The sequence below is a fragment of the Emys orbicularis genome, chromosome 9, assembly GCF_028017835.1.
Source record: "Emys orbicularis isolate rEmyOrb1 chromosome 9, rEmyOrb1.hap1, whole genome shotgun sequence".
NCBI lineage: Eukaryota > Metazoa > Chordata > Testudines > Emydidae > Emys > Emys orbicularis.
Genome location: NC_088691.1, coordinates 26,716,875 through 26,735,919, shown reverse-complemented (window position 1 = coordinate 26,735,919; position 19,045 = coordinate 26,716,875). Strand labels below are relative to the sequence as shown.

At 39.2% G+C, this 19,045-nt stretch overlaps 1 protein-coding gene across 1 annotated transcript in view; it reads left to right on the top strand.

The window, feature by feature from the left end:
* LOC135883414 (fibronectin type-III domain-containing protein 3A-like) overlaps positions 1–19,045 on the top strand; it is a 72,596-nt gene that overhangs the window by 36,200 nt on the left and 17,351 nt on the right. The window contains exons 5-11 of the mRNA XM_065410513.1: positions 5,435–5,663; positions 7,946–8,230; positions 11,947–12,005; positions 13,344–13,498; positions 13,759–13,818; positions 17,212–17,350; positions 18,633–18,686. Of these exons, the coding sequence (XP_065266585.1) occupies positions 5,435–5,663; positions 7,946–8,230; positions 11,947–12,005; positions 13,344–13,498; positions 13,759–13,818; positions 17,212–17,350; positions 18,633–18,686 (981 nt within the window). The remainder of the gene's footprint in view (positions 1–5,434; positions 5,664–7,945; positions 8,231–11,946; positions 12,006–13,343; positions 13,499–13,758; positions 13,819–17,211; positions 17,351–18,632; positions 18,687–19,045) is intronic.

Here is a 19,045-nt window from a genome sequence, read left to right as displayed (position 1 = left end):
AGCAATATTTTTCTTACATTAGGTTTTCCTGCTGCCAATATAAGTTGCAGAGAGTTCTTTCAATACCGGTCTGATTGATGAGGTTGATAGTCATATTCCACAAGTGCTGCCACTACTCAGTAACATGAATAGTTGCTGCCAGACATTCCAGTTGTATGATCATGGATATATGTAGTGGAATGTAGAGCCTTTCACCCTTTAGGTCACAGATTTGATTTACTCCCAGGTCAGTCATTACCAAAGTAGTTATAATCTGACTGTTTGGGATCTGTGTTGACATGTGAAAAATCTTAGTTTCCTATAGCACCTCTCACTGTAGTATCTAATCCCAGCACAGGTAATTTAGGTCCATAATCTAAATCGGGGTGGGCAAACTTTTTGGCCCAAGGGCCACATCTGGGTATGGAAATTCTATGGCGGGCCATGAATGCTCACAAAATTGGGGGTTGGAGTGTGAGGGGGTGAGGGTGAGGGCTCCAGCTGGGGGTGGGGATGAGGGATTGGGGGTGCAGGAGGTGCTCTGTGCTGGGACCGAGGGGTTCAAGGGTAGGAGGGGGATCAGGGCTGGGGCAGGGGGTTGGGGCTTGGGGGGGGCTTAGGGGTGCATGCTCCGGGCAGTGCTTACCTCAAGCAGCTCCGAGAAGCAGCAGCATGTCCCCCATCCAGCTCCTACACGCAGGCGTGGCCAGGCAACTCTGCACGCTGCTCCCTCCGCAGGCGCCGCCCCTGCAGCTCTCATTGGCCGTGGTTCCCAGCCAATGGGAGCTGCAGGGGCAGCGTGCGGAGCCCCCTGGCTGCCCCTATGTGTAGGAGCCGGAGGGGGGACATGCCGCTGCTTCCAAGAGCCATGTGGAGCAGCGCAAGTCCCCGACCCAGCTTCCCGGCTGGAGTGCTGGAGCAGGGCAAGCCCCAGACCCCACTCCCCAGTGGGAGCTTGAGGATCGGATTAAAACATCTGGAGGGCCGGATGCAGCCCGGGCCGTTGTTTGCCCATCTCTGATTTAAATCATAGAGAAATCTGTTCTTTGCCCTTCCCAGATTCTAGCAAGTTCTTTGGAGTATGTGGATTTTTGTTTGTATGTTTAAGTATTAAAGCTCTCCAGATATGTGAAAAAGTTTTATTAAAAAGAGAAATTTTGAAGCATATTCAAAAATTGGTAGTCTGGTTTTAAATTAATTGAATCTCCTTTTGGAGCTCATTCCATTGCCAGACTCCCTCAAGTGAAACACTAACTCTGAAACATAACTTATGCATCACCTCCAGACTAGATAACAAAACTTAGGACATTACCTGTTAACTGCATTATCCCAGAGCGGCCTTGGGTCATGGGTTGACATAAGTGGATGGCTTTGAAAAATCAGAAACAAAATCTTACACTGATGATGCAAGTAATTTGGGAGCTAGCCGTGGTTATAGGTAGAAGTCATAGGCTTTCGATTGTATCTCTGCATTGATTAAACCTTTAGATCAAGATATACTAGATTCATTTTCTGTTTCTAGGAAATTGTGAATGAGTGGTTCACTGACCAGATTCTTGTAGGAGACTTCATCTATTCCTCTCATAAATTAAAGGTGGAGAGGAAGGCATTTATTTATACTATTGCTACATTGTCATCTCGGATTAATGATTAGCCTGATAGGACCCCAAGGTGTTACATAACTGATTTAATTGGGGGTCAGTGGGAGAAACTAGATGGGAGGGGGAGTTCAGGTTTCCAGCTTGGTCTTCACAACTTTTGCCTCTCCCAACCAACATGATTTTGGTCTTGCCCAGGTTTAGTTTGAGCCAGCCATTCTTGTAGGCATTGGGGGGTCTGATATTAGCACCTGTAGGGAACTATATACAGCTGGATGTCATCAATGTATTGTTGCCAATGAAATCCATGTTGCTTACCACCTCTCCAAGAGCTCTTATGTAGGACAAGATAGCTCGCTCTGGGATTACACTAGTGAGGGCTTTGGAGAGCAAGTAGTTTCCCATCCGTTCTATGGGTCTGTCTGGAAAGGAATTATCAAAGCAATTGTACTGCAATTGTCTAGTTCAGCTAAGTGATGTAAGCAGGTCAGTAGTATCTTGTGACTGACTCTGACAAAAGCTGCAACCATGTAGAATGATTGCGATGTGGGATCTGTCCATTGTTTTGAGGAGGTTCTTTTAGTTCTACTAGGCCTATTTGTCCCCATGCCGTGAGTCTGCTTCAGTCCTAGTTCTAGGTGGTAATAGATTTCCAGGTGATGTAAACAATCACAATAGGCACTAGACTACAAAGAGTCAAAAGACTTAATAAGCATGCTCTGTTTTTCCTTGAGGGGATCCCTCTGGAATAGAGCTGAAGTACTTTGTTTGCAGCACTATATTTAAACTTGAGCTAACCATAGTGCGGATAAATGAGACTTCTATCTCCTATACTTCCTTTTTATATCAGTCTGATATGTCATCCTCTCATCCTTGTGGGTTTTTTTTGTTTTGTTTTTGTTTTTCTTTTCCTGGCCAATGTAAATACTCCCTAGATCTTCTCAGGTTGTCTTCTGCACTTTTATAGTAACTCTCAAAGGATTTCAAAATCTTTCTCTTTATCAACAGTTATCCTCTTAACACTTCAATATAATAGTTACACTTTAGCAAAAATTATCAGATGTAAAGAGGATTCTGTTTGCTGAGACCCAAAACTTTACTGATGGTGATGATTGATTAAAAAAAAAAAAATCTGGTGAATGTTCATTATTCTAAATCTTTCAGAACTAAAACTCCTTGTTTAGTGTCATTAAATTAGTATATTTGGACCAAAAAGTAATGTCTGAGATAAAAAGTTCTCTATAGTCTAGGAGCTGATGCCTTGACCCTAGTGGAGTGTGAATGTTGTGGAAATAGTATTTAAATACTGTCCAGCTAAGCTGATATGGGTGGCCACCGTGGAAGGCCTAAATAATGGTAGAAACCGAGTTTAAAACAAAATTGGGGGTTTTTAAACCTTTTTCTCAGCCCAGTAAAAATGAGGGTTCAACTTTCAGTTCTCAAAGATGTACGAGAGTAAACACATGGTGGTAATGTTGGTCTCTACATTAGTAGAATGAAATACTGGAATAATAGGCCTTGACTTGTATCAACACCAAACTATACAATTTTAGCTGAAACCCTTATTGTATCCATTAATCTCCTTTGTCAAACTGAGTGTTTTCCTAATTAGGTTCAATGGATCCATGAAACTTTGCCATGAATTTTAGATTTATTTAGCTTTAGTGAATATACTTAGTTCATTGATGTAGAAAACTTATTTCTAGAGAAAAATTTTAAAACAAAAATTCAATACACAAAAGACAAGTTTTTTTCATTATGTTCTTTTAAATTGAAGAAGGTAATCTATATTTTTTCCAAAAAATCCTAATCGTCAAATGGCAATATAATTACAACTGATTTAGAGGTCACATCACAGTCGACTTTTGTCGTAATAATCCATACGTTGACACATTCTTGTTCTCTTGAAAAAATACTTTTCATTTACTTGGTCCGTTTGCTTTATCTTTTACTGAGGAGCCTTTCAAAATATTTTTGGCATAAGTAACAAATCTACAGCCACAATTTCTGCTTAGCGAACTACGAAATGCTGATGGCTTCTTATAGCCAGCCCTTCTAGTAGAGGATCTTGAGAGAATTAGCAGGATAAAACAGATGGTCCTCTTTGTGAAACTGCTTTACCTGTGTAAAAATTTACAGTAATATTGATGTATTTAATTCCTTCTCAAGCATTAGGTGTTAAAAGGAGCAACTTAATTTAATGTTGTGCAGGGCTTAGAATTTGAGAGAGGTTTACAGACTAGTACATTGAGTTCTGTAGGTTAATATGTAATGTGCAAATGTCTACAAGTGCATGAGTGTTACATACTTCTAGTAATATGGTTTAGTTAGAAATTATTGGTATTTTAAAAGCAGTGTTAATTTTGTATGATTCACTTTGAGGACTGTATATAAGAAGCAAATCAGTTAATGTCTCAATTTTGTCTTTGCCGGTGTGCGTCTAGTGTGGGCTTTTCTCCTTGCGTCCATTGATAATCAATACGTTATTATTTTATAGCACCAGTGTTTTGTAATCTAAATTTTTGATGTGTAACAATGATTGGAGGTGGCAGTCAGAGGGGATGAGGTTACAGACAAATTTAATTTTAAACCAGTTTAAGTCCTCTGCTTATTCTACTGAATTCTGGTTACTTCTCAAGTACCTGTTTTGCCTCTTTCATCAGAACATATATTCTGTCATCTAGTGTCTCTTCTGTCATATCACTCAGCAGCTAGTGGGAAAGAGGGGAAAGGAAGGTAGTTGATTGTTCTTTGACTTGAGTGGGGTTTCAGGAGACCCACGTCATTATCCCTTTAACTTCTGACTAGATGCAATCTTAATCTAGAATCAGTGATATCTTGTTTTTGATGGTGGGAAAAGAACTTTACAATTCTTGTGACAGTAATAATTCCAGAGGCCTTTGGACCAACCAGAAGAGTGGATACTGAAAGTTTAGTCCCTTGGATAATATTTCCATGGAGTCTAAGAGATACTGGATTCATTTACCTCCAGATACCACAAGAAGGCTGTAGGTGTTCTGCATCCATTATCAGCTAGGATCTTTCCCTGTGGATAAATCCCAAATTTTAGCCTATGCTTGCCTCTGGCAGATGGCCTGAAGATCCAGCAGAGTAGGGCATTGCTTATTATTTCAGTTGGTTCTAGCTGTCTGATCTAGTCCTTTGAGTCCTTCTTTCTGTTCCTGCTTATATATGTGCTCTCCTAAAATCCTTGTTTCATCCCAAATTCTGGCCTAAATTAGCATTTAATGGTGTGTTAACTAACACGTGCACATTTTAAGTGTGGCATAGGCAAAGCAGTATATATACTTCAGCATGTGCTAAGGCAGTCAAATTAGATCCTAAGGGGAGCCAAGATTTCAGATCAACCAGATTAGCATATGTTAAAGTATATGCTGCATTGTCTACACCATTAGTTAATTTTATGTTAGCTAAAGTGCTATCACATCTCTTTATCCTAGTCTAGACAAGACCTAAGGCAGGTCATATGTCACTTTCGGCATAGATGTTGAAAGAAGTAGGGATGGCACTTACGGTCAGTTCAAGTTTACTTGTAACCAGGAATATATTGTGGATATTTTCTGGGTTACTTACTTCTCTGCCAGACTCCCCCAGACTCCCCCTTTTTTTTTTTTTTTTAAAATGGGCACTCTCAGAAATTTGGGATTTCTTGCAGAAGAGTTTGAATTTATTGAGGCCCATCACAGTGGGGATTTTTCTCCCAAAGCAATACAAGTATCTGGTTCTGAGTATCAATTATTTTATTTTAAGCTAGAATCTAACCTTAAACGTTAAGGAATGTAGATTATACAAAAAAAATTTTACTGACTTTTTCTGTATTTTACATTGTATCACAGATGGTAGAAGAAAATGGAGTTCGTAAGGTGGTGGTATTACCACATTCGTCTGAATTCCATCCTTCCATGCATCCCCCTCCACCACATGTGCCACATTACATGCATCCTCACCCTGCTTTGCTTCCCCACCCACCTCATCCAGTGTACTCTCCAGTTCCAGGGACAGGAGAAATGCCACCGCAGTTCATTCACCAGCCTCCTCCACCAACACATGTTTATCAAGAACAAGGTAAGATTTGCTAATACTGTGCTTTAACTGACAAAGGGGCATAGCCTTCTGGTTAAGGCACCAGGTCTAGAAGTCAAGAAACCTGCGTTCTGTTTGCCACTCTGTCAAACTTACTGTGTGACCTTGGATAAGTCACTTAGCGCTAAAACCACAAAGGGACTTAGGCACCTAAAGCCCAGATTTAGGTACCAATGCAATGTACAAAACCCTCACTCAGCTGTCTCCTAGCCCTGTAGGTGTCCAAACTCAGAACCTACACTTCCACTGTAGAAGTTCCCTGGTTACCTAACTTTTTTCCTCTGGGCAAGCACACTGGTGCCTCAGGCAGACATCTGGATGCCTGTCTCACACCAAAGTCCTAGAGCAATCTTTAAACCGGGGAGAGAGAAGGCCTGCAGGACCTGATCCAGTAAGGGTGCTCTGACCTAACTCCACACACAATGGCTGGGGGGGATTTTGAGAGATTATGGGATATTCTAATGCTAAAGCCATTCCAATTTAATTAAAATAATCAAATATTAATTGGGCCAGAAACAGCAAGAGAATGACTCTATAGTCCAGTGGTTAGGGCACTGGCTTGACAGGTGGGAAATCCCTTCTCATCAGGCAGAAGGGGTAATTGAACCAGGGTCTCCCACATCTTTAATACCTTTAAATCTTAGTCTTCGCTACTGCAGATTCAATGATACCATTTTAGAAATTGCTTTTAACTTTCTGAAAGTTTCTGCTGATGTTGAAACTCTTCATACTTGGTCTCAGCCCAAAGGTGAATTTTTTGGGAAGTTTGAGGAAATTTTCAACCGCTTTTATGTTATGGGGAGATTTTATTCAGGGATTTTTTTTCTTAAAGTCAGGTATGGCTTAAATAAAACAATAAAAAAAACCTTGGCACCCACAACTGGTCCTCCAAGTTGAGCGTGGCGGGAGTAGCTATACACATTGAAAAGTTACTTGTGAACACACTCAGTTAAAGAGCCTACTGACATAACCTTTTGTAACATAGCAGGTTTACATAGCTCTCCTTTTATGAGCAATAATAGAAAAGAGGATATTTAACAAGATGGGGCTATGCAAGAGTACCCACTGTCATAATGTGTGGGGAGCTTGATCAATGATAGTAGTGGTGGCAACTTCTTGGGGAGAAAAGCCTAGGGAAAATTTTTAAAAAAACACCTAAATCTGATTTTCAAAAATGATTAAGTCCCTTAGGATCCTTAATCTTGAAAATGTTACTTCTGCTGTTTGCACTGCTATGTCATAGGAAGGAGGACAGCTCTAATCAAGAGGCATAGTTTTGGAGGTATGGGGGATATTAGGTAAAGACTAGCAAAAAGGAAAGATTTAACTATTGGGAATATGAAAGATTAAAAACAGAGAAAATAGAAAAAGTTTTAAAAAGCTGAAAGAGGATTTAAAAATAGTAAAAAGGTTATGGTTCAGAACTGTAACTCACTGGGTATGGATTAAATACAACGAGAAAGGTAAATGGGCATAAATTAAAGGCAAGGGCTACATTAAAACAAATATGACAGTAGAACCTCAGCATTATGAACAGCAGAGTTATGAACTTACCAGTCAACCACACACCTCATTTGGAACCGGAAATACACAATCAGGCAGCAGCTGAGACCCCAAAAATGCAAATACAGTACAGTATTGTATTAAACGTAAACTACCAAAAAAAAAAGGGAAACCAGCATTTTTCTTCATCCTAGTAAAGTTTCAAAGCTGTATTAAGTCAGTGTTCAGATGTGAACTTTTGAAAGAACAACCATAACTAACGTTTTGTTCAGAGTTACAAACATTTCAGAGTTATGAACAACCTCCATTCCTGAGGTGTTCATAACTCTGAGGTTCTACTGTAGTATAAAACCAAAATAAACTTTAAGCTGCCTACTTTTACCACTACCTCCCTTATTTAGACACAAATGATCCTAAAACACTGAGTGTATTGCCTGGAACTATAGGAAGCCCCTGCCAGTCATCAGCATGAAATTCTTATCAGTTCCTCTGGTGCCCACACCCATCTGAGTAACAGTGTAAAAATTGTCAAGACTTTGGTCTTCACTTGGGTTGCAGTTTGTCACAGCTATGAGCAGCACCAGATCTGTCCTCCTACAGACTCAATTAGATAGCATTGCATTTTACACTTACTTTGAATTTTTCAAGGTTTTTCAACGCCTGGCTATGTTGCAGTTAAAAAAATAACTTCCAGAGTGTTTCTCAATTGCCAGCTAAGTAAATTGTACTGAATAAAACATACAAATGTTGTTGTCTTTTAGAATCTCGTTCCCATGGAAGGACAAATTTTATTCAGCGAGATGAAAGGACTGTCAAAATGCAAGAACATCTGAAGAAAAGACTTAAGGAGAAACAAGCTAGTGGGCATACTAATAATAAACTTAACAGTCCTCCTTCTTCACCACATAGAGTTCACAATTCTTCCAATACAAATGTTCAGAATGGATATGGAAATGGAAAGGGACAGCAAGCAGCATGCGGGCTAATAAAGCAAAAACAAATAGGAAAAACAAGAGCAAGCCCACCAGCAGATTCAGAGATGGGAGGTAAGTAGTAGCTGGCTACTTTTCTCATGTACGCTTTTTGACAGAAATACCTAAAGTATCTTACAGGTCTTACTCCTGGGGGATGAGGGGGAATTGTGCACCACTGCACATGCACAGAATTCATGTCCCCCGCAGAAATTTTTCCCCAAAGAAAATACATTCTGCCAGGAAGGCACTGCAATTACACCTTTCACCCACCAGGGGCTTTTGTAGTGCCAGAAGAGAGGGCAGCTGGCTCAGCCAGCCGCAGAGAGGGCAGGGGAGAGGCTGTCTTCCTCACAGTGCCCTGCTCGTGTGGCCAGGTGAGGAGGCATGGGATATGAGGGGACAGACAGAGTGGGGCACACAGGGCTGCTGGAGAGTCAAGCAGACTGGGGTTCAGAGAGGTTAGTGGGGGGGGTGACAGACTGGGGCAGGGGCACAGGAGCTAGTGGGGTGAGCCCAGGGGTTCAATGGGAATGGGGGTGCGGGAACACATGGGAATGGGGGAGGAGAAGTGGCTGAGCAGGGTTGCAGGGACACATGGGGATGGAGGGGAGGAGTGCAGGGACACTCAGGGATGGGGCAGATGTGCCTGACTGAATGGGAGAGACTAGAGCTCTGCATGGGGGTGGCTCCCTAACAATCCCTCCCTTCCTTCCCCTTCTCCAAAAAACCCTGTTCCATACTTTTCCCACCCACACCCAATAGCACTCCTACTTCATACACAGGCTCCTGCCCAGCAATTACTTCCTCTCCCTCAGTTTCTCCGTTACCCCTGACTCCCCCACTGCTTCTGAGGGATGCAGGAAATACATTTCTGTATTGTAGTTTAAATGAATTATTACTCAGAGTTCTGTATCAAAATGCCCAGTAAGGAATCTTTGTGCAAAAAAAAAAAAAAAAATTCCTGAGTCTTTTTTGTTGTCTGCATTGTTACAGACATATTTGCTGACAGGTATTTTGAAATAAACTACCAAAATAATTGAAACTGGCATGATTATATTGTGTTATTTTGACAAATAAAATATGCAGAATTTTATATTTTTTGGTGCAGAATTCCCCCAGGAGTAAGGTCTCTTGCAGTTACTTAAAAAATAAAATAAAAATCCTTAAATTTCTTTGCCTTTTTAGGATTTATAGAGAAGGCCTGAAAGGTTTTCAATTGTTTTAGATTTTTTTTAGTTTAGAGAGATTGGGAATATCAAGTCTGGTGTTCCATGGTTTTCCGCTGGAGTATCTCTTGGGAAAATCTGGAAGCATATTTATTATAACCTCAAATGACTTAATTGAAGTGGAAGAGTGTTGAATCTTCCGCAAAGATTCTTTCTCCAAAATTTCAGTTAGTCATTGAAATTCAAGTGGTATTAAACAGTTTATACCCCCTGACTAAAAATCTGTTTTGTCAGTTGCTCAACTTTGAGAGAGACTGATGTGATTTTTTGCTAGTTTTCCATACATCATCACTGTCTTCCAGAGCAGACAAGACCTCAATTTCTAATATAAACCCAGAAAATCATTTTTTGCTTGAAAACAAAAGTCATTTCAGGCTTTATATATCATAAAGAAAAAACTCATCAAGTTGAAACTTTTTTCCTAATGTTTTGCTCATCACTTTCGCTACAGGTATCCTTTCATAGTTTATACATGGGTTTGAAAAAATTAACCATTTGATTACATAATTTTGAAGTGTGTTTTGAGAAATTCACTCTTTATCGCTTGCTGATTTAGAATGTGCATCTCTTAGCCATGTATTTGGAAAATTCCTGTTACTACTATTTACAGGTGCTTGCTTCTGCAGGACATTTGGCTGTTTTCAAGCTTCTAATTTGTGTGCTAGTTTCATGATAGGCTGTATTGTTTCTCAGTTGTTAATCTTGCTCCTTTGGATAGCAACATAGAACTGCCATACCAGATCAGACCAGTGGCCCTTCTAGTCTGGTATACTGCCAATACTAGCCACTTCAGAGAAAGGTACTCAAAACTGCATAGTTCATTTACGGAATGACTTACCCATAGAAAAAGTTTGTTCAAACCAGCTACTGGTTTGTTAATGCCTTGAAACATGGAGATTTCTTTTCCCTAACTTTTAAAATTGTCTTATGTAAATGTGGATATATTCCCACTAGGCAGATAAATTCTAATTCTCATTTGGAATCTGCTAAACTCTTGTCCTTCATCTTGTGACAAAGTTTCACAGGGTAATTGTTCATTGTGTAAAGTGTTGCTTCTCATTTGTTGCCTTTCAATTTTATTGAATGTCCCCTTGCTCTTGTATTATGAGAGAAGATAAACATGAGTGTTTTACTTACCTTTTGCATACCAGTCAATAGATTTATGCCTCTACCATGTTCTCATCTCATCTCAACTAAACAGTCTCACTCTTTTTTCATTTTTTTTATATGGAAGTGCCTCTGTGCCTCTATTTTATCTCCCTTCACTGAACTTTCTTTTGTTACTGCCATATCTTTCCTGAGATAGTGTTACCAGAACTCAAAACAGTATTCCCGTGTTGGGGTGTACCGTAAATGTGTGTAACAGAATCGGGAATCTTTCTCATTTTAATGTTTCATGTGAGTCTCGGTTATAAGTCTTCAGGAAATTTCAATTGAAAAATTTTAGTCTGAGCAGTAAACAGCATTTTAAAATGAAATTACTCAGTCTCTTTAAATGTTTTCAAATACTCCTTTGAGCACAATGATGGACTAAGTGCCACTTTTTAAAAAAATTATGCAACTGCAAAATCAGCTTTCTGCCTTCTGTCTGAGCACTTGAGATACTAGTGTATCTTGGTCTATCACACTGGTTTGAAGGAAGGAATGAAATGTAAATGATTTGTGATCCCAATTCATTAAAGGAATGCATGTGTAGGCTTGTAATAAAAATATACAGGTTTTTTAAAGTGGAAGACTTTACCTATTAGGATTCAAATTGCAATACTCCGAGGTCTGTTTCTCTGTTGTAGATGACAAACTTAGCACTTCAGTAGTAGAGTAAAACAGAAATCAGAATTTGGGTCTTGGCAGGATAAGTAAAGGAGGAACTAACTTTCACTGGTATGTCTAAACATATGTTTTGTTAAAGATTTGGCCTTGCAAAAAGTGGTTACATTTTTATCTTTTAAAAACATTTCAGTTTTCCTTTAAGGATGCAATTTCAGTCTGAACTCTTGAATGTACAGGCTTCCATTAAATACATGTTTTAAATGAAATGTTTTTCACAAGCATATGACTGACTATAACAACTCAGGGTGGAAATGTGTTCTGCTGTATGTATTTTTAGTATGTAATTTAAAAATCTCAAATGCATCTTCCAGATTTATGTCCATGGAGAAATTTAGTTTACAAAGGAAATGCAGCATTAACTACATTACCAGCACGTACAGCAGCCAAGACAAAACCATGTTGTCAATTTTTAACATCTTTTATTTTTATATAAAGATTTTTGTTCAATCAAAGAAAAGATATGTTCAGATTAGGGAAATATATCCTTTGTGCAGGATGTACTAAACGGGGTTTGTGTAACGCTGTTAGTTTTGGACAATTCTACAAATCACACAGCCAAAACAAATAGGGGAAATGAACTTTACGTAATATATACTATTGTTAATCTCTTAATGAAGCTAACTCCATCTTGTGGTTCCACTTAGATAAGCATTTCTTATCTGCTGGTTTGAGGGGGCGGGGGTTTATTTTTATTTTTTTAACTGTAATGAAGTTTTACGTTTGGCTTTTCAGAGTCTGACACAGAATCCAAAAAGTTGTACAATCTCCACGTAAGCATTGGTAAACCTGTAGTAAGTATTGTCTTTGAAATGTTATGTATAATCCCCTGATTGTATACTTTCTCATGATAAATCACAAATATTACAAGCAGTATAAAAGCATTTTCTTCAATGATCTTTTATTTGAAATGCTTTCAGTGTTGTAAATTGGAAGTACATGCTTTAGTGGTCGGCGCTTGAGGCCAAGCATCAGGAGCTCTGTTTTCCGTGCCCAACTCTGCCACTCACTTGCTGAGACATCTGGAGCAAGTTACTTAACCTCTGGGTGCCTCAATTTCCCACTCTGTAAAATGGGGATAATACCTGCCTCTGAGGTTATTTAATGTTTGTAAATGCTTTGAGATCCTGTGATGAAAAGCATTCTGGGTCTGATGCAATCTGTCCACTGACTTCACTGGGTTTTGGACTCAGCTCAGTTGAGTGCAAAGTATTAAAGAATAAAGAGATACTTACAAAAAGTAGTGCATCATTTTCTGCTTTATTTAAAATCAAATTGGAGCATAGATTTGAGTATTTTCAGACTGTTTGGGATCTTGGAATCTTATGGTGATATTTTAAATAGATTATAGGCTAAAATTGCAGTCAAGTACACGTAACTCCTTTTGTGCATCAATCGTACAGAGTGCAAGCTGCATTCTTTTGCTCCAGCTTTCCTGCCGTTCATTATGTTATGGTAATGTTGCTACTTTGCTGCCACTGATACCCTGTGGGTTTAGTGCCAGAAAAAGCTGTACAAACTTTATTTTGGAGGAAATTCGGAGTGCTGTGAAGAACTAAAACCAAATGGCAGAAAAGGCTTTTTAGTACTTGGACCAAATCTTTTAGATTTGAGCACCTTAAGAAAATCTGTACTGAGAAATCTAAAGTGGTCAAATTTTCAGAGGTGCTGTAGTTAGTGGGAACTGTGGGTACTCAGCTAGAAAATGGAGCCATCTGTTTGTGCGTAAACACACATCTGGCTGCCTGATTGATTATTTATTTATTTATTTATTTATTTATTTATTTATTTATTTTAGGGTACCAAATCTGAAAACTTTGGCCTAAGTACTTAGTGCAAACACTGCAAGTGAAATAGAAACTTCACTTCACACCCCAAGACCGTTTAAATATGCCTATGGTCTATTTATATAGTGCCCTTGATATGAACACCCTAGAATGATTAATAGTTAAAATTGAAATTAAAGCTCAGTAAAGTCCTAACTTAAAAAAGACCCAGCACTTCCACTAACTAAAAGTAAAGAATTCCTCCAGTGAGAAACTTGGTGGGCAAATGGGCAAGTACCATGTTAATGACTAATGTACCTTTATTATAGCAAACAAACCTATTTGCATTATTTATGGTTTTTAAAGGTTTCTGATATACAAGCAAGATCAGCAGTTCTGTCCTGGAATCTCCCAGTTAGTTCGCAGAATGGAGAAAGTCAGAGTCTCACTCCAGCAACATTTATATTTGAAGTAGCAGTATCCAACAGCGGTAAAAATGGAAAATTTAAATCAGTCTATATGTAAGTCTGGTTTCTTAATTTAAGCACAATACATATGTTCAAATACACTGACATAGATCAGCAGTGTTTTTATCATGAGGTGTATGGTGTCTTGCAGACCTACTTTTTTCACATGCAAATCATTTTAAGTAATATCAATAGGCATTATGTATAAAGGGGGATAATGGACACTTTGACACTTTGTACATTATATAGTTTTATTTTGCAATAAGCCTGTGTTTTGAAGTACATGGGAGAGCTATCACTCTTTGTTCCTACAGAGGAGAAGAAACAACAATTACTCTTCCTGAACTCAGACCAGCAACAGATTACCATGTCAGGTATGTACTGGGAACTTCCCTAAAAGGATTGGAATACCCAATATTGTGTTAAATTAGAATTATTATATGAATTCTTCCTTCTTGAGGTGGATGGGATTATGAACTATTTACCAGGGTTTGATGTAAAATGTGATTGTGTCCATGCACTGTTATTGTTCCACTTGTGTACTAATATTGTCCTATTTGTAATGCCTAAATTGATAAATATCCTGCCTTTTGCTGGTTAGCATTTTTGCCTACCGTTGTCCCTCTGCCTGTCTCCTCTAATTCCAGCAAAAAAGGAGGAGTTAAGTGGATTTCCGGTAGTTCCATGCTACTGCTCTAAAGGGTAGAGCAGGAATCAGGAAGAGGGAGATTCTTCTAGACTAAGGACAGCAGCAAAGAAAAGAATAATCATCAGTAATAATTTATATTATTATTAGCCCTCCTGGACCTTCTTTCACATGTCTAGGGGGAGCAGAAGGAGTCTCTGAGCTAATCTCTGTTGAGGTGAGGGGAAGCTTCCAAACTGCTCCCCAGGGAATCTTAATAGTACTAGAGGAGGGGAAACTGAGGCTGGTTGGAGTAGTGGGAGAGCAGACCCCTCAGTGGCAGAAGAGAGAATGGAGTATTTGAGAGAAGGAGAGGCTTGCAAGAATAAGCAGCTGCCATCCAGAGCTCTTAATGCCCATCGGAGCAAACAAATCCTTGCCCCTACATTGCCTAATTATGCAGGAAAGGAGACTGGCTGGAGTAGTGAGTTTGGGGGCATCCAACAGCAGAAGGGAGCTCCAATAGGATCCTGTGCAGGACTAGAGTAGAGACCTGCAGCGGGATTGGAATCCCATGGGTCCTGCAGGACCTGCTGCCATAATAGCGGGAGCAGGACAGGAGCAGGATTAAAAATCATCCTACACAGGGCTCTACTCCAATATTTGTTGGATACAGGAGAAGACAACTCTCAAATCCTACTGCAGGAGAAACGCCACTCCTATAAATTGCAGAATGTTTTCCAGTGTGCTTCATAATTCAGTGCAGTCTTGCTGCATAGTTCAGGTCTAATGTGCTGCATAGATCACAGGTTTCAGAGTAGCAGCCGTGTTAGTCTGTATCCGCAAAAATAACAGGAGTACTTGTGGCACCTTAGAGACTAACAAATTTATTAGAGCATAAGCTTTCGTGGGCTACAACCCACTTCTTCGGATGCATCCGAAGAAGTGGGTTGTAGCCCACGAAAGCTTATGCTCTAATAAATTTGTTAGTCTCTAAGGTGCCACAAGTACTCCTGTTATTTTTGCATAGATCACAAGAGCCACCTCCGAACTAAGCAATATGAAACATGCATACATGGTGGAAGACAAGTAGATGTGGTCGGAAGACAAATAGGTATGGGGCCTTGGTTCTGTATTTACTTAATTTCTAGTCTTGTTCAAGAGTAGTATTATCTCGGAATTCTTTGTCTTTCTGATTTTTCAGGTGAGCTACAGTGTTCTTGAATTATTTCCCTTACAGTTCTAAATATATTGGTTAGTTAACCTCCCCCCCCATGTTTTGGATGGTTGACAGCAGCGATTTTAGTATAGCCATAGATGTAATGTCTGGCATCTATATCTTCTTTCATGTGTGTTTCTTGGAGGGCCACAATGTCAATGTGATCCTCTTTGAGGGTTCTCAAGAGGTAATCCACTTTTTCCCTGGACATCCCTTCTACATTAATTTCGTATATTCAGAGGACTGGCCCAACTGTTCTTTTTTGGTCCTGGAAAGAGCGGTTTGAGGAAGTATAATTGTTGTTAAGCTCACTGAGAGGTCAGCAGTCACACTAAACTCCTTGACACTCAACTTAATGCTATGCGCATAGTATCGGGGACGCTCAAATTTACTCCAGTTGACTGGCTCCCGGTCCTATCGCACATCCAGCTTCCGCAGATTAGAAGAGCTGCTCAGACATCGCGGTTTCTTAATCGTGTCAGTGCAAATATGAGGATCCCACTGCACCATGACCTGCAGAACCCACCAAAAACGAGATTAAAATCCCGTAACCCTCTGGAACCGTATCAAGATCCTTACACCCAACTTTGATGCTGAGGCTCAATGGAGAATCACATGGAGCATTTCAACCACTCAAAACAAACAGCTCATCATCGATCCTGTTGAGAAATCACCGGGTTTTGATTTGTCAGAAAAACTGGTGCAGATTGAATCACGTTGGACATCTCATGGGAGATGTGGACAAACCCTCTTTAAGTGGAAAATGAGGGAAACACCTATATGCGACTGGTCACCAGGCACAAACGATAGAGCACATCATATCTGAATGTCCCCTTCGTTCTTCTGCCGGGAGCTTGAAGGACATTCACCAGCTCACTGCTGTGGCAATGTGCTGGCTATCAAACTTAGATATAAATTTGTAGTTGTTGCTACCTATCCAAGCCATACGGAAGAAGTTGTTAACCTCCATTTAAGTTAGTAGTTTGTGCAGATATTTATAATAAGAATTTACCTGGAAGACTTGTACCTGAATAATTTGAAAGTTTAATTTAATTTAGTCATTTTCTATATCCTTGAGTGTCAAGGCCTTCTAGCATATTTGAATATAAAGTAATCCTCTTCTACTGTCTCATCCATCTGGTAACATTCTTTAATATAGTTTTGATCATGAATCCCATATGTGTTTCATCATTTACTTTGTCACAGTGGTGACATCCTGACAGTCTGACAACTGGGCTCATGTTAAATATGCTTCTTGAAAACAGAATTCATTTGAAAATTGTTTAACATTAAGTTGTTTACCTTTCTCAAAGGTCTATAGCAGGTATAAAATTGACTTTTGCTTCTAGCATTAAAGATGAAGCTTGTTAACTGTAAGCCCCAGAAATGCTGAATTGTTTCATTCAGAGGAATATCAACAGTTAGAATTGATTAGTCAGTGCTTTTCATATTTAAAAACATTAAATGTAGAGCTCACGAACCGTGCCAAATTGACAGCCCTCGAGTCTGAGCTCCTCTGTCCACAAAATGGTTAAATCCAAAGAAACTGCATTGTGAGCATCTCCATGCTGCTCTTCCAATTTGCCTTTATTTCCCTGACACTGCCAACAACAGTGGCATTTGTGGTGGTGATTTTTGAGTTATGAATACCAGTCCACTATGGCCTGGAATGAGATCATAAACTCACTTCATTAGGCCTCTCTTGGACAATTACAATGCTAACAGTGTGAGTTATACTTGAACCAGTGGTCTAGGGAAGAAAGGCTCTGTATTACACTTCTAATACAATAAGCCATCTACTCTCTTTTCTCTACCTTCTGCCTCTAAGTGCAGTTCTCAAACTGATGCTCCATGTTCTAAATTTTAGGATATTCATGTGATGATAATCTTGGGACACTTCATTAATTGCCCTTTGTCATTCAGAGTTTCAGCAACAAGCAGTTCCATAAAAGAATCTATTTCCGAATTGGTGAGTTTTACTACAGAAAGTTGTGAACCAGACCCTCCAGCTGCACCTAAACTAATCAACAGAACGAAAAACAGCTTGAGTTTACAGTGGAAGGTAAATAACTTGGCAGGGATATTTAAAGTCTTGACAAAGCAAAACGTACTAGTTCTCTTTTTTTAAAGCTGGTTTTTAAGTTGCTCAGTGAAGATTGTTACTCTACAATATAGCTGAAATATCACTTCTCCATCTCCAGGTCATCCTGTTTTCTTCTGTTACTTATTCAATATCCTTTGTATCCAATTAATATGTGAGTTGGTAGCATGCTTTTGTCAGCATAAAATACATGTCTTTTGTCAGTGCAAAAATACATGTGTATGACCTAGAATATTTGGAAAAATTCTCTACTGAAATGATGGCATGTGAGAGAGGGGAGCATCAACACCTCTAATGCTTAGGGTCCCAGTGTGGTAGATTAAATAGCATAGAATGTTGAAGATAACTCTGAAGCCGAATTCTATTATTTTAGTTTGCTTTATGCATCATGATCTCTCTCTCCCCCCCGCCCCCCAGGCTATCTCTTGAATAGACCATGCAATGTATTCTATATAGAAATGTTACAATACACTGTGTTTATTAGACTGTTGAGTTTTGTAAGACTATCCCTGTTCATGTGCTTGACTGAAAAATGTCTTTGCAATTACATATGGCTCTCTGGTTAATGTAGATTCACACTCAGTAAACATACATTGTCAACCTCATTTTCAAAAACATACAAGTGCATAACTCAATTGCAGTTACATATGCTGTCATCGCATGAGCAAATGCCCAGTTCAGGATTCTTTTGCACCATTCCTCCTGCTGCCCAGTCTTATCTTCTGGTTTTGGTCTCTCTCTGCATGCATAAAAGTCCTCCAGCTTATAAGCACAGTTTTGGTCATGAGTTCCAGCATGAGACGTCATGCCCCAGTGTTGCTACATTCATGTGTCAGAAGGGGTAGTGATGTGATAGGAGTCATTAGCAGAGCAGTAGTCCTTCCAGGGAGGCTCCGTTGTCCTGCTAGTGCAAATTTCATCAATTCATGTGGGCATTAATATCTGTCACATTGAGTGGCAGAAACCAAATGCCAGCCCCCCTCTCCGTAACACACAAGTTATGATGCAAGGATATAATGAGACATCCAAAAGTATATAAACATAGAGTTCATAAATCAAACTGGTGTGAACTGTACAGTTAAAATTATTTTGTATTGTCCTTACTTAGTTATGTCTAAGTAACAGTGTGTGAAACCCTATCCTCGGTATTAAAATCTTTCAGTTCAACATCCAAGTGTCTGTGTAAAATGAAACTCTACTTTTAAACCTTTGATCTTATCTTTTGTTTGTTTCTTTATTTCAGTCTTCAAATGATAATGGTTCCAAAATAACTAATTTTCTCTTAGAATGGGATGAGGTAAGCCCTTTATTTTTATGATGGAAAAGTTGCTTGCAAGCATGAATGCTTTGCAGATATGAGTGAATATGTATATTGCTTAAGTAGATACACACTTTTTTATTGTGCCAGTCAATGTATGGTCATCTTTAAAATAACAAACAAAACTTGGGCCAGATCTATAGTACTACTGCTATTTCAAACAGAGATTCCATTAACACTGTATTTCAAGAGTAATTTAAATTGTAAACTGTTTGATGTATTTGATTTTTTTTTTTTGCCATCCCAAGTAATGTTCATAATATATCCATTATTAGTGAACAAAGCATGATGGGTCCATTTCATGAAGACAATCATAAACGTCACTTAAAACTGAGAAG